At 37.2% G+C, this 16496-nt stretch overlaps 1 protein-coding gene across 1 annotated transcript in view; it reads right to left on the reverse strand.

Moving 5' to 3' along the window:
• CCDC7 (coiled-coil domain containing 7) overlaps positions 1-16496 on the reverse strand; it is a 443154-nt gene that overhangs the window by 279809 nt on the left and 146849 nt on the right. The window contains exon 18 of the mRNA XM_044226418.1: positions 13501-13661. Coding sequence (XP_044082353.1) covers positions 13501-13661 — 161 coding nt within the window. The remainder of the gene's footprint in view (positions 1-13500; positions 13662-16496) is intronic.

Consider the following 16496-nt stretch of genomic DNA (forward strand, 5'->3'; position numbering starts at 1 on the left):
TTCAAAGAATGAAAGAAATAATCCTATAATTTGTACAAAAACAGAAAAGACCCCAAATTGCCAGAGGAATGTTGAAAAATAAAAGCAAAGCTGGTAGTATCACAATTCCAGACTTAAAGCTCTATTAAAAAGCTGTAATCATCAGGACTGTATGGTACTGGTACAAAAACAGACACATAGATCAATGGAACAGAATACAGAACCCAGAGATGGACCCTCAACTCCATGGTCAACTAATCTTTGACAAAGCAGGAAAGCATATCCAATGGAAAAAACACAGTCTCTTCAACAACTGGTGTTGGGAAAATTGGACAGCCACATACAGAAGAATGAAACTGGACCATTTCCTTACACCATACACAAAATAGAATCAAAATGGTTGAAAGACCTAAATGTGAGACAGGAATCCATCAAAATCCTTGAGGAGAACACAGGCAGCATATGTTTGACCTCAGCTTCAGCAACTTCTTCCCAGGCACATCACCAAAGGCAAGGGAAGCAAGGAGATAAATCTTCTGAACAGCAAAGGAAACGGTCAACAAAATCAAAAGACAATCAACAGAATGGGAGAAGATATTTTCAAATATCAGATAAAGGGATAGTATCCAAAATCTATAAAGAATTTATCAAACTCAACACCCAAGGAACAAAATATCCAATCAAGAAATGGGTACAAGACACGAACAGATATTTCTGCAAAGAAGACATCCAAATGGCTAACAGACACATGAAAAAGTGCTCCACATCACTTGGCATCAGGGAAATACAACTCAAAGCCACAATGAGATTCCACCTCACACCAGTAAGAATAGCTAAAATTAACAAATCTGGAAATGAAAGATACAAATGTATCTTGTTTTCACTACTTCTGTATCTTTGGGGTAAATACCCAGTCATGTAATTGCTGGGTTGTAGGGTAACTTTATTTTCAACTTTTTGAGGAACCTCCATCTGTTTTCCAGGTTGGCTATACCAGCTTGCATTAGCACCAACAGTGTAGGAGGGTTCCTCTTTCTCCACATCTTCATCAACATCTGTAATTTTTAATAGTTCATTTATCCCCATGTTAAGCAAAATAAGTTAATTAGAGAAAGACAATTAGGGGCTCAGGGGCAAGATGGCAGAGAAATAGGAGACCCTGTTTCAACCAGTCCCCTAAAGTGAGCTAAATATCTACCAGAACACTCTGACCACCCATGAAATCAGCCTGAGATGTCAGATTATACACTTCTGGATCTCTACGGGGACAGAAGACATCAGTGGAGAGGTAAAGCAGAGTGGGAACGCTCAGACTGATATCGGAAGTTAGAAAGGGGAGGAATCCAACAGAAGTGACCCATTGGAAAGTAACACCCCAATATGAAAGTGCCCTGTGGTTGCGGACCAGCATTAACTTGAGTCTGGTTAAAAGCACTCAAAAAGAGCAAAAGATCTTAAGGGGCAACTGGTGGAATCAGGCAGTCACAGGTATGGTCCTAAGCCCATGGACCCAGGATGGTCACCGCCCGTGACCACCTGTGCCAAAGAGAGTCCATCGGGGGCTCCGTCTGTGGTCCCTGACTCTGTGGCTTTCTGGTGCTTGCACCACCACTCGGGCTTGGTGCACTCCTGCCCATGCCTGAGACAGTCCGGCGGGAACACCAGTCAGGATCCTTCAGCCCACAGCCTTGTGAACTGTGTGACCACAGGGACTGAGTGCACTCCCCCCCATACCTGAGAGAACCAGGCATGAACTCTGGCTAAGGTCCCTCAGCCTGGAGCCTTCCACGGCCTGTGCCTCTGCCTGGTGTGAGTTCACCAGGCATGGGGGTGGACCCCAGACAGCTGTCCTGGCAAGGGTAGTCACCCCAGTTCGGGCTTGCCTGGACCAATATCGCTCACAGTTTTAGTGGCACGGGAGTTTTCAGAGACAAACAGGGGCTTCAGGAGACCACAGGTGTGCAACACCTGTGGGAGGCTGCAGTGTTCAGCAGAGTTTGCAGAGGGGGAGTCTATACATTCTGGACCACCCAGAGGGGAGCTTACTGAAGCTTCTCTCTGAGGTGGAGGTCTGGGTGCAGACAGATTCTTTGCTCTGACCCTCCAAAAAAGCCACAAAAAGCTGCCAAAGAACAAAACCTCCTGAGAGCAAAAGCCTGAAAAACCGGTTTCCATAGATCCCAGCCCCTTGAAAGGGGGCAGAGCAACTCAGCCCAAGCAGGACTGACTGAATAACAATGTGGCAAGCCCCTCCCTGAGAAGACAAGACAAAAGAACAAGAGGACAATAACCACAGAGTCCCTGTAAAACTGTAAAACCCCAACATCAGGGGAAAATAATATATTAAGCTCCCAGTATTGCCCCAAAACCTGTATATGTCATAGACAAAACTTTTCTTTTTTTTTTTAATTCATTCTCATAATTCTTGTTCTTTTAATTTTTTTAACCTACTTACCATTACAAGTAGAGGTTTAATACAACATATTCAATAATAATGTTTTTAACTTGAACTCTTTTCATACATATACCAGTTTCTTTTTCTTTTATTTTTTATACATATAGATATGTTTCAAGGTAATCCTTTTTCCCTATTCAATACTACCCCTATATATGAACCACTTCTAATTTCCCTATATCTCTGGAAAGTTGAGTCCTTTAACAAAAGTAACAAGATTCACCCAGCAAAAACCAAAATAACCTTTCTCATCCACATCTGTTAGTGTTTCTGTGTATTTGTTTTTGTACTATATAATCTTATACTCTGTACTTTGTACTCTATAAGTCTTATTCTCTTATTCTGGCTGGGTTTTCTCCCTTTTTTCTCTTTTTTCTTTTTGGTGGTGACTTCCAATTGCTCTGAAACTTTCCAGGGTGCACCTTGCCTAGATCATGGTTGATATATTCAGCTATATATCCCCTCAACCACCTCTCACCAAAATAACGAGGAGGAGGAAAACCCAAAAGAAGAAAAATTCAGAGACTTGCCCTCTGCCACAGAACTATTGGACATGGACATAAACAGCATGTTAGAAAGGGAATTCAGGGTAAAAAATTATCCAGGCGGGGTGCCTGTGTGGCTCAGTGGGTTAAGCCTCTGCCTTCGGCTCAGGTCATGATCTCAGGTTCGTGGGATCAAGCCCCGCATTGGGCTCTCAATCAGCAGGGAGTCTGCTTCCCCCTCTCTCTCTCTGCCTGCCTCTCTGCCTACTTGTGATCTCTCTCTCTCTCTCTCTCTCTGTCAAATAAATAAATAAAATCTTTAAAAAAAAAATTATCCAGGCAATGGCTAGGTTATAAAACCATTAGCGGCAACATAGAAAAACTCTAAGGTCGGAAGTGAGGGCTGATCTGATAGTACTAAAAAATACTATCAGTGAGATCCTATCTAATCTAAATACTCTAACAGCAAGGGTAACCAAGACAGAAGAGCAAATCAGTGATCTAGAAGACAAACTGATAGAAGGATCAGGAGGAGGTCTGGTGAGATTTATCCCTGGGAGGCAAGGGTGGTTCAACATTTGCAAATCAATCAATGTCACGCTTGGGTTCATTCTTCTTTAATAGAACCCCCCACCCTTAATATTTCTTGTAGTGCTAGCTTAGTGGTCAACATACTCTTTTAAACTTTGGCAGTCTTGTGCTCGCTTTGGCAGCACATATACTAAACTTTGCCAGTCTTGGAAGCTCTTTCTCTCTCCAGGTAGAAAGAACCAGGATGCCCTTCAACAGATGAATGGATAAAGAAGATATGGTTCATATATGCAATGGAATATTATATCTCCATCAGAAAGGATGAATACCCAACTTTTGTATCAACATGGATGGGATTGGAGGAGATTATGCTGAATGAAATAAGTCAAGCAGAGACAGTCAATTATCATATGGTTTCACTTACTTGTGGAATATAAGTAATAACATGGAGGACATCAGGCAAAGGAATGGAAAAGTGAATTGGGGGAAATCAGAGGAGGAGAGGAACTGTGAGAGACTGTGGACTCTGAGAAAGTTTTGGAAGGGAGAGGGTAAGGGGACAGGTGAACCTTGTTGTGAATATTAAGGAGGGCAGATATTGACTTATTTCACTCAGCATAATCTTTTCCAAGTCAAACAGAGAGCGTCAATTATCATATGGTTTCACTTATTTGTGGAGCATAACAAATAGCATGGAGGACATGGGGAGTTAGAGAGGAGAAGAGAGTTGGGCGAAACTGGAAGGGGAGGTGAATCATGAGAGACTATGGACTCTGAAAAACAATCTGAGGGGTTTGAAGGGGCGGGGGCTGGGAGGTTGAGGAAACCAGGTGGTGGGTATTTTAGAGGGCACGGATTGCATGGAGCACTGGGTGTGGTGCAAAAACAATGAACACTTTTATGCTGATAATAAATTTTTGAAAAAAAGGAGGGCAGATATTGCATTGAGCACTAGGTGTGGTGCATAAAGAAAGAATCTTGGAACACTGAAAAAGTAAAATAAAATGTTAAAAATAAATAACAAATATATTCATGAAATCATAAAAATAAAGACAATTATCATATGATCTAACTGATATGTAGAATTTGAAAAACAAGGCAGAGGATCATAGGCTAAGGGAGAGAAAAATGAAACAAGAAGAAACCAGAGAGGGAGACAAACCATAAGAGACTCTTGATTTTGGGAAACAAACTGAGGGTTGCTGGAGTGGATGGGGATTGGAGGGATGGAGTGGCTGGGTGATGGGCACTGGGGCAGAGTATGTGCTACGGTAATCAGTGTAAATTGTGTAAGACTGATGAATCAAAGACCTGTACCCCTGAAACAAATAATATATTTTATGTTAATAATAATTTTAAAAAGAAATCTGGAGCAGATTTGCTACAGATGAAAAATCTGGAACAATAAGCTTATAACTAGTCGGTTACAGCACCTTATTTCTAAAGGAAAGTTAAAGAGTCTGGGTCAGAAAAGCCTAGAGAAATTGTGACTGAAAGTTAACAGGTCAATATTAAAGCCTAAAAAGAACTTAAGAAAACTGTATGGATAAGAGATTTTATGGTTGCACTCTCTTGCAATAGAAGGGAGGAAAACTATCAGGCTGATACAAAATTTGAAATGATCTACACAAGTAGAACAAACTGAGATGGACCCATGTCCTTTCTGTCTCTCCAGAGAGTGAGACATCAAGCATTTTAAACTTACTACTCAATCTTACATTGTATGTAAAAAGGAATTAATATAGCAGGACTGAGATTTTTATCCATAAATAGGTCTATTACAAAGTTGGCCCATGGCTGGCATCTAGGAAGTTGCCAGGGTTCCTACTATCCTTAGCAGGATAGTAGGAGAGCTCATTGCGCCCAAACTGCACAATGTGGTTCATGCTGAACACCTGCTTTCCTCATGGGAATGTGGATTTTTGGTACGTGGTAGGAACCTGGTGTCTGTATGACCTGCCACCAGTAAAAAACCTGGGTACTAAGTTTCTAATGAGTTTACCTGGTAGACATCATTTCATGTGCTGTCAGAAAGAGAGGACTCTTGGATGCTTATACCTAGTGTCTTCTAAACTTTGCTCCATATACCTTTTCCCTTTGCTGATTTTGCTTTGTATCCTTTTGCTATAATATCATGATAGTGACTATGTGCTGAGCCCTTTAAGTAATCCTAGTAAATCACTGTACCTAGGGATGGCCTTGGGAACCCCCAACACAGTTGCCATCAGAAGTGGGATTCACTAAAATGGCCCCTGGACTCACTAAAATATGATGAAAGCACTGCTTGGGGAAAGGAGCTATGAAAGGTTGGGATGGAATACAATGAACTTTGGGTGGCTGTGGAGTCACCTATGTTATGAAATAGCAGCTGAGAGGTAAAAGTTATCTATGGAATTTGAAAATGATACATTCAGCCCCAAGAAAATTGGTCTGCTGGATCCCCTGGCTGCTTTTCTGGTGAAATGAGGGGAAAAGATGCAGCCTAGGTGATATTTCAGATTGTTGTTCTCCCTTCAAGTGGAAGGATAAAGCACCTAAAAATATCCAAATGTGGGCTTTGGATGTACCAAAGGCTATAAAAACTAGTTTGTAGTTACTCTTTCCTCCAGGTAGAAGAGGAAAAGTTTCAATCAGTTCCTAGTGCCAGAACAAAGCTTTAAATAAATCAAAGGGGGGAAAAGGTGGAGGTACGGCTTAAAGGGGGAAACTCTAGTCTTTTCTTCACCTAGATCTGCTACTGCTATAGCATCACTCTCTTCTTGAATTCCAGCTAGGATCTCCCTGCAGCTCTAATGTTAACCTTATAAATGATAAATGTATTGCTAGCATGAATTTGCAATGAGTAAAAAGAAGAATTTTTTAAATGGCTTTGTATTTTGTAGCTACTTCATATGGATATATGACAAAAATTGATGTGAAATGCTATAAGTTTTAATTTCATAAATGCTAGAGGGATCATCCTAATCAGGGGAAGCTGCAAAGAATAAGTGTTAATGGGATTTTGCTGCCAAGGGTGACTTTGAATTTAAATTCTTTGGATATTCCAAATGAAACAATGGGGCACTGGGTGGCTCAGTTAAGAATCTGTCTTAGGCTAAAGTCCTAATCCTGATGTCCTGGGATCCAGGCCATCATCAGGCTCCCCATTCAGTGGGGAGTCTTTTCCCGATCTCCCTGCTTGTCCTCTCTCTCTCTCTCTCTCTCAAAAAAAGAAAACCTTAACAAAAAAACAAAACAAACAAACAAACAAAAAAGCCAGCACAACATGAACTGTTAGCAATTTGCAGACATTCTAGTATATTGAAGACAGTGGTCAACACTGAAGAAGTACGCTTATTTTCTAGGCACATCTCATTAATTTTGAATGACAACACAATCCAGGGCCCTGTTGTCCAAATAAATTTTGGGAAAGGGATCATTATTTGGACAATACCAAAAATAAATATTCTACATACTTTACAAGAAAATTTATTAGCTCTGCAGGCCCCAACCACAAAGGACTTTCTTCCTTAAGTAATGAAGACATCACATCTACACCTAAGTGACTCTTCAAAGCATCTGTATCAACATAACTAATTTTAAAAGGAAGTTCTTACATTAAGAAGCTATGGAAAAATTGCAGGCATCACAAAAATAAGTTTTAACTTTATATCTGCCATATTCTTTAGACTCACCAGATTATAGGTTCATGACATATAAACTAACTTTTGCTGAATGGAGATTTTGACAATACTTCAAATTATTTGTCAGTTCCTGGGATTTTGAAGTTCATTCCTTTTTCCCACTGCTAATTATCACAGGCTCTTGGCCTATTATTGGTCCTTACAGGGGCAGATTTTCTCACTTTTCAAACAAACATTCCTGTCCCCATAATGGATCTTATCTAAATCAGTTTCATAAGGTGGTACAAGCCCAGAAAATTCTCTTGAAAAAGGAACTGACTTAACACATCCAATCAAGGGCCAATCCTGGTCCTTAGGACCTTGGTCAAATTAATAAAATATGTCTGTGCACTGGACACCAAACCATTGACTTAGTAAGACCCTTGCCTACAAGATATGCCACCGGACAGGAAAGTATGATTCATTGATCCAACAATTTCTCTCAAAAGTCATAAAATCTATTGAGATACTACATTTGTCCACCAGAATAATGGTAAGTTGTTAAGATCCCAAAGATTTGGACATTCTTCAAAATTAGGTGCATTTCAGGCACTTTTCATAGCCACAGAGCACACTCTTAGATTGAATTATACTTTTACAAATACTCAAGAGCCATTGCTAAGGGCTCAGTTACATGGTCAGGCTATTAGGCCACCCAGGACAAAACTATTAAATACGCATACTTTTCTGAGACACCCCCTACCCAAGGAAATAGGTAGAGCAACTTAGTAACAAACTCAATCCTTTTTTTTTTTTTCATGGGTACATGCCCACAAGAAGGAACTAAAAACCAAACCTAAAAGGAAAATATCTGATATAAAAAGTTCAGTCAAGAATGTATGATCTTCATGTCTATTATGGTCTTGGGTCCATCTCCAATCTATCCCACCATGAAGCAACTAGATGTTTAATAGGGAATTTATACAAAAGACAAAGAAGCCACTGTTGCCCAATGAGCCTATTCTACTTGCCATCTAAGACAGTCTCTTTAAAAACAACCTCCACAGTGCTTGCCAATCCAGCTTTCCCTTGTTCATAAGTTATAGGCTGCCATACCCTGCAAGAGCCTCTCTGCATTGGTTGAACTCCAGTGTACTTTGGAACTAAAGAGTGAAATAAAAGATTATTTCAATAAATATTATATTCTCATCCTTTTTTTTAATATACTCCCTACTTTGATCTCCATATATGAATGACAAAGCAGACTGTTCATGTAAAAGATGGACATTGTCTTTGCATCAGATTCTTTGGCAACCATCCTCTTCTAATCCTGCCGGTGACTTCTAAGAGAAAAATAGTAACTTTGGGGTCTCTGCTGAATTTATCACTCCAAAAACATGACAAGCTGGCTCATCTCCAAGAAGGAATAACAGATCTCAGTTTGTCAGGTGTGAACATGTCTGACCTTGGGAAATGTTTGGGGGGGATATCAAGGGAGATAATGAATAAATTTCTCTCTTACTGAAGACACTGTACATGTATTGTACAGATATTCCAAAACAGCCTTCTTTGGCAGTCCAGAAAGTAAAGCTTATAAGGTATGAATTTATTTATTTATGCTGGTTTTGCACCTACACCTACCCCAGGGAGGAGGGGACCCAACTAGCAGCTTTCTCCCAGCTAATACTGTAGAAATTGTTGTGATCAAGACGAGGTGTCAGCCAGAGCTAATGGAATGACCCATTAGTGAGACCCCCAGACCAAGTAGACAGAGGAAAGAAAAATCTCTGTTACGGCATGGCCCCGGTAGTTCTCTCCATTCTCCCTTCTGGTGTTTTGGCAGAGCTGGCTCTGCCAAGACTGTTGAATGGAAAAAAGCTCTCACTGACACCGGCTACATTAACATACAAAATGCCTACTCCTCCAGTAGCTTCCTTTTTCTAACAAGAACATTGCCCAAGCAGGAATCTCTCACTGTTACGTGGTTAACTAGGTGCTCTCTAGTCCCTCCTAATTCCTCTGTAATTTTGTAGGGTTATGTGACGAGCAAGTCCCCCTCAGGTGCACTTCCCATGGTGAATTCAATGTACTTCCCTGCAGAATAATGACAGCTCAGGAGTTATTACACCCTTCGCTGTTTCTTAGTTTGTAAGGTTTCCTCTATAAAAATCTAACTAATGTCTATAACTTGGGCCACAAGTAATATGTTTCTTGCACAACCATTAATTGAGGAAATTATAAAGTCTCCTTTAGGGTTTTCAAAAAGGTAAATCTCCATTTGTAGTATATTTTGTAAAAACTGGAAAGAGGCAAAAAACTGTTAACAGTTTTTTTTATTTCATAATTAAATAATCCCTTTTCTTGATACAGAATATCTTTCTTGACCACCAATCTAAATTAGCCTTCCCCATGACTCCCTATCAGAAAGGTAGTCATATTCTCTTCATTTATTACTCTCTAAAATTATCTTGTTCATGTATTCTCAATTGTTTTTCTGCCTGTTTTCCCCACTATAATGTAAACATCACAAGAGAAGAAAGCTTATTTGTGTTATTTATCAGTAAACCCAATGTTCAAAAGAGTACCTGGCATATGAAGCTGAGAATATTTGTTGAATGATTGAGTTTAGGGAATAAATGAATGAATAAATTTAATAGCTAATCATCTAATCTATGCGGGAAATGGATATGTATTAATACACTTCCTCTTTTGTATGTTTTTGTGCTTAGAGTTGGGGGTGAGAGAATTGTAGAAAAAAAGATTTATAAAGAAGTAGGTTGGATGCATAACTCTTAAAACACCAAGAAACAGTTTACATTTTCATATCTAAAAAGTGTAAATTTCAATGCTATAAAACTAAGAAAAGCTAACACCACGTTTGATGTGAAACACTAAATTATTAATATCTATTGTGTCTGATTAAATACTTGCCACTAACTCATTCCCTAACCAAAACAAATCGCTAAATGTTGTAAAGCGCAAAAAAAAATGTACTTTATTGTAATCAATACCATGTGTCTGTTCAGGTGGGATCTCCTTACTTCGCTCCCATCCACTCTCTGAAGGTTTGGGAGACTTTTCCAAAGTATTTCAGAAATTCTATTAGGATCTAAGAAGTAACCCAAAATGAAGTTTGATGAATAATATTGTGCCATGTGCTTAATAGTTTGATTTTTTATTATATTTAGCAATATTAAACCTATACCTATTAAGGGAAATTCTATAAAATCTACCAAGCTACAACAACCTGATTCATGTCATATCTCCCTTTTATCCTCAGTTTAAACTAAAAAAAAAAAAAAAAATTACTGGTCTTTTCCTGGCACACTGTGTAGATTCTAAACACCCTTGTTTTCATTTCAACTGTTCAGTCCACCTGTAACACCTTTTCCTTATATTTCCCTGTTAAAATCCAACCCACGTATCTTTCTTAAATTAAATGCTGTTACACTTAGTCCATCCAGGAACAACTTTTCCTTCTTTTTGATGCAACTTCTTGATAACCTTTTATAGAATGCATCTTTTGCATTTATATTGCACTTATTTTCGCACATGTTTTATCTGCCTTACTAGAATATTTAATGTGTCCTATATTCCCTATCATCCTTAGTCCATTATTCCCTATCCAATCCTTCTTCCATTCTTCTACCTCCCAATATTACTCATTAACTGTGACTTATCAGCCTAGTAGAATGGGGGCTGGCAGAAGTAGTAACTTGTGGTAACACTATCATAACCCATCTATGAGATTTTTCCAAAAACTCATAGAAAGTAACTGAGACTACCTTACTCTATCTTCATAGAGGCTAGAAATTCTCTTTAAAATACGTTTGTTTGTGGTGAAAAAATAATGAATAATGTTTTTCTGAAAATAAATAAATTGGAAAAAAAGAAATTAAAAAAATAAAAATAAAAATAAAAAAATAAAAAATAAAAAATAAAATAAAATAAAATAAAAAACGTTTGTTTAAGCCAATACTTCTACTTCCTGAAATTCAACAAATATACTGTATCAACTTCAGCAGCAGCAACTAAATGTCCAATATTAAAACAGCTTCTATGAAAAGTTATTACTTCATAACAGTGACAAATTATTAGCTTTCCAGCATTTTCAAAGCCTATTACACTTCATGATGTTTCCACAGAAAAACTATAGTAGTGTCCCATGATCTACCATAATCCTAACATGAATATAAGAGTATCATGCTTTGTTTCTATTTCTATAGTTTATAACCTGGTTAATTTCCAATTGAAGTTGAAGATAATTACTAATACTTTTTATTACTTTTATTACTTAACTACTTATTACTTAATACTTTTCTCAAATGTTCATAATACTGACCAGATATAATTATAATGTGAAGTGATAAATGACAAGAACTCTACCCATAATAAGTTTGCAAAACAACAAATAAATGTCTGTCTTCTCTTGAGATATTAAAAACATACTTTTAAAAATATAATCACTACAGATATTAAAATGGACCTTTTCCAAAACTTCTAGCCCTTAATCACAACATTTATTACTTAATTCTTACTAATTCATCCGGGTTTGTAATAAAGAAATATTAGAAATAGTAATGAAGCAGAGAAATGCACATTCCTAGATAATTCTTTCCTCTTCTCTGCGTGGCAATCAAAGTTAAAAATTTTATATGTTAAGCTATGTATAATTAAAAAATAAGTGCCTCATGTATTCTGAATTCAAATTCTCAATAATTCAAGTGAATGACTGAAAGGAAACACTGCTGTAGTTGATTCTCACTGAAGATCAACCTAACTCTTATTGACAGAACTTACTGTTCCACTAATCTATCTGGTTCAGGCTTTCTGTTTCTTGACTGGTTTGTGAAAATGTCTGTGAATCATGACAGCTTAAACAGACTCACTTACTTATGAACCTGTAAGATTTAATTGGATAAATCAACAAACTTAATTATTTTATGTTCATGCATATGCATATATATAAAGTGATTAAGCAAAAATGAAATGCAAAAAAAAATTTAAGTTAGTTGTTTTATGTATTGAGGTCATGACTTCATGATTTAAGATATCCCACTCATAAGTATTTTCCTGAAGATAAATAAAAATTGTTTTCACACAAAAATCATTTTAAAAAAGGGTCATATTTGGGGGTGCCTGTGTGGCTCAGTCAGTTAAGCATCTGCCTTGAGCTCAGGTCATGATCTCAGGGTCCTTCGATCAAATCCTCCAACTCCCAATCTGGCTCCCTGCTCAGCAGGGAGTCTGCTTCTCCCTCTTCCTTTGTTCCTCCTCCCCATTTGTGTTCTCTCTCAAATAAATAAATAAAATCTTTACCAAGAAATTGATCATGTTCAGTTGCTCACTATCTGAAAATTTAATTGTTGCTCAGGATGGGGGGATGTTGGAGTTTGGAAAGTGGCTTTGTACCATACCTAGTCCTTAGTTAAATTTTTCACTTAAAATTTTCTATTTTCACAGCATCCAAGTCTGTCGATCTTTGACAACATCTAAAGTTTTAAACATTTTCTATTTAAAATTAGTTTTGAAGAGTACAATGTTTAAGCAAAAATACAAGTCAAGGAATCTTATGATACTGAATTTAGAAAGGCTATTTTGCCGTTTAGGTATATAAAGTGATCAAGATTAGAAAAAGAATATTTTTTAATGTTTTACCTTTTGTCAAGTGGGCTTCCATTTGGGACATTTGAGATCTGTGATAAAAAATATTAAATTTAAATACACTAAGCATGTACAACAAATGTTTTTACTAAATTATCTAGAAAAATATTCAAAAACAGGCTTTTAAATAGGATAATTTTATAAGATTAAGGTATCAAAAAAGCTAAGAAATGATCATACCTGGCACTGGAGGAAACACTGTAGAATATGAACTACTACCATAATTATATTTCTTAATGAGTGCAAAGAGGGCTTTATATTGATAGTAAATAAACATTATTTTAAACATATGTACTACATAATTATTTAATCTTTTCAGTATTCTTTTTGAAGTATTTATAATTGAAATGTCCAGAGTATATACTAAAATAGTGGTACTAACACACAGTATACTTACATGATAGTATTTTTTTTAATTTAAAAAAATTATAAAATTATATTGAGAATGCATGCTCAAAATATACTTACTGAGGTGTGTGATCAAAAATATAAGAAACCAATGACCTCAAGAGTGTGATTTTATTAATAACTTATCCCTTGGGAAGATAACATGTTTTTCTATAGCATAATGGGGATTCTAGATTTTATCCCAGGCCTGAATTTTACCTAACTCAGTTTCTTTCATACAGAGATTAGCTAGCTTTATCCTTACTCACCTGTGTCAAAGATTTCCGATGTTCAACAAATTAATTTTCTTTTCTTAAGGCACATTACTGGTCTATATCTCTAAGCTCCTCCTACACTTAAATGTGATAAATTAATTATGAGAGTAAGTGGTGTGTACCACACCGCCAGCCTGGTCAGTGAAAACTGACTCATATTTGGTTTTCTATCTTCTTCTCTAATAGCTGGATTTCTACGCCCAATGTGGCCCAGAAAGTCAATGTCAGATGGCAAAAACTCCATATGCCAATATGCCTGAATGACCGTGTAGAGCAGGACTCCCTAACACAAACACAGACTCTCAACTTCCTGGAAATATTTACATGAGGAAATAATTTTCTATTGTATGTGAGCCATTACACGTTCTGGGCCTACATGTGACAAGAGTTAGCCTATATGTTAAGTAATATAACACCACTGGTTTTCATATGGACTACGTAGATAACTAGGTATAACTTAAGGAAGATAAAACCTAATATTCACATAGTGCTTCATGATATTCAAAAGCATTTGATAAACACTATCTCATTTTACTCTACCATGTTTATAAAGTATTATCAAACTCTTATAACTAAGGGTTTTAGCTCCTGACACATAGGAATGATAATAGGTCTTACCCTAACCTCTAATTTAAAAAAAGCTCCTATTCCAATAAGCAACTTTAAAAACAGATACAAAAACAAAGAAGAACTACTTCTCACATATGTCATTAAGATACACATATGACAGACCTTTTGTGTAATGTAACCTAATGTCCAGTAGTAAGACTTCTAAATATTTTTCTTTCACTCTTTTTAAATTTTAAGTTTGGATCACCAGTAGCACAGAGTGATAACCTGGTTTCCCTATGAAGCCAGGCCCAAGAATACTGGGAGCATACCACCTCATTTGAAAAAAACCCTCTCTTGATATTAGAAATATCACAACTCCACAGCCAAACGAAGCATTGTAATGCCTAAGACAGCTATGTCAGCAAAAAAAAAAAAAAAGAAAGAAATATATTTATAGTTATAATATATAGGTAAGACCTTATGAATTATAGGATCAATACAATGCAGTTCTTTTCTTTCTGACCACTGAAGACCAAACTGCTTAACTTAGCATTCAATTCAATGATTTTCATAATCAATCTACTTGAAGGTAGTCTCCAAAATAGCTTCCAGTGATCCCTGTTTCATGGTATTCATGCCTGTTGTATTTCCCTCTGCTGTGTTTGGGCTGGCCCTGGTGACTACTTCCACTTCTAATGAAATAGCAAAAGTGATAGGATATCACTTCTGAGAGTAGATTCTGGCTTCCTCCCTCCCTCCCTGCTGCTTTCTCTCCTTTTCTCCCTGTTTCTGCCCTTGCTTCCATGGTGTAAGTGGCTTTATGGAAAGGCCTCCCTGACAAGGAACTGATGTCTCCAAGCAATATCCAGCAAATATTTGAGGCCCAACAAGAGTTATATGAGTATATACTGAGCCCAGAAGTATATCCTCCTCCAGTTAAGTGTTGAGACAAATGCAGCCAAGGCCAACATTGACACTGATAATCTGATTTTATGACTTCAACTACTGCCCAACTCTTGTTTTTCTTTAACAATTATAGTTCTGTGACTCAGATAGGATTAGATTCTTCACCAGACTCCAGAACACCCATCCAGGACCTCAATTTTTGCACATTTTTTAAGCCTTTGTTTTCACTCATGGCTGATTGATTGAGGATCCAGTGGTGAGTTCAACTCCTAAACCACTGTTCTATGCAAATGTCCACTGAAGCTAGTAGGGACAGATTTTATTCTTAAGATTCTGGGTATACTCCAAAATCTGGTTAGCGTCTCAGATAAATGGAGGCTGGTTTTTCTATTAAAGCCTGGAAATCTAAGCCAGCCTCCATTTGTAAGAGGCTAATCTCTAAAGAACATAAACTATGCTTGAGTCCTAGGTTTTCTGTTTAAGTATAAAGGTACCATTACTTAAGAACATGGGAGCTTTTCAATTGATTGAAAACCTTTGAAACCTCTCTCTTCCCATTACTAATGCTTCTCCTTCCTCTTTTTATCACCTCCAATCTCTAGTAAGGTTCTCTTGAATCCTTTGGTAGGTCCCTCCTTAACCACTAACCTCCCGCATCCTTCTGCCTACCCTGCCAGACTTTCCCTTTCCCACTTGAGCCCCTCAGTTCCCTATAGTCACTTAAACATTAAACCCCCATACTCTCTATGAAGAGACCTCAACAGACTCAGAGCCCCAAAAGCAACCATTTCAGACTGAAATGAGAGAGAGATGCTATTTGGAAAAAAAAATTTTTTTTTTTTAAATTAGCATTCTGTTCACTTGATGAGGCAGATAGCCACTAGACCTCTTCTTGGTCACTCACCTAAAACTCAATCCATACCTCCATGAGATTACATATCAAGGGGTGCCTGGGTGGCTCAGGGGATTAAGTCTCTGCCTTTGACTAAAGTCATGATCTCAGCGTCCTGGGTCCCACACTGGGCTCTGTGCTCAGCAGGGAACCTACTTCCACCTCCCCCTCTGCCTCTCTGCCTACTTGTGATCTCTCTTTTTCTGTCAAATAAATAAATAAAATCTTTAAAAATAGAAAAAAAAAAATCAAAGCAAAAAAAGTGTCCTCCAGAAATATTGACAAACATGTAATCTCATCTTGTGCTAGTTGCCAGAAACATAATTCAAATAAAAATATAAAGTGAGCACTGGGTGTGGTGCAAAAACAATGAATACTGTTATGCTGAAAAGAAATTTAAAAAATTTAAAAAATACCAAAACAAAACAAAACAAAGATATATAAAGTGGAAAAAAGATGAGAGCTAACTCTTCTATGTAAACTAGTTGATTTTGTATTACAATGTTTTACTGGTTCAAGGCTAAAATTTTAGAATGAAAGCATTAAGATCTTTTTGATCTGTTTCTATGTTTACTTATATGTGTGTGTATTATATATATATGTGTGTGTTCGTTTTTCTTCCAAGTGATATCACCAAATTACTTGACAAAATCTCTTAAAGGAGTTCTATCCAAATTGGCTTAGAGAGGAATGAGTGCTATTATAAATTAAATATTTCTAAGACAACTCCCCAAAATACGGAAACTAACACAAATGATTTGATGTGGG

The sequence above is a fragment of the Neovison vison genome, chromosome 12 (assembly GCF_020171115.1).
Source record: "Neovison vison isolate M4711 chromosome 12, ASM_NN_V1, whole genome shotgun sequence".
Lineage (NCBI taxonomy): Eukaryota > Metazoa > Chordata > Mammalia > Carnivora > Mustelidae > Neogale > Neogale vison.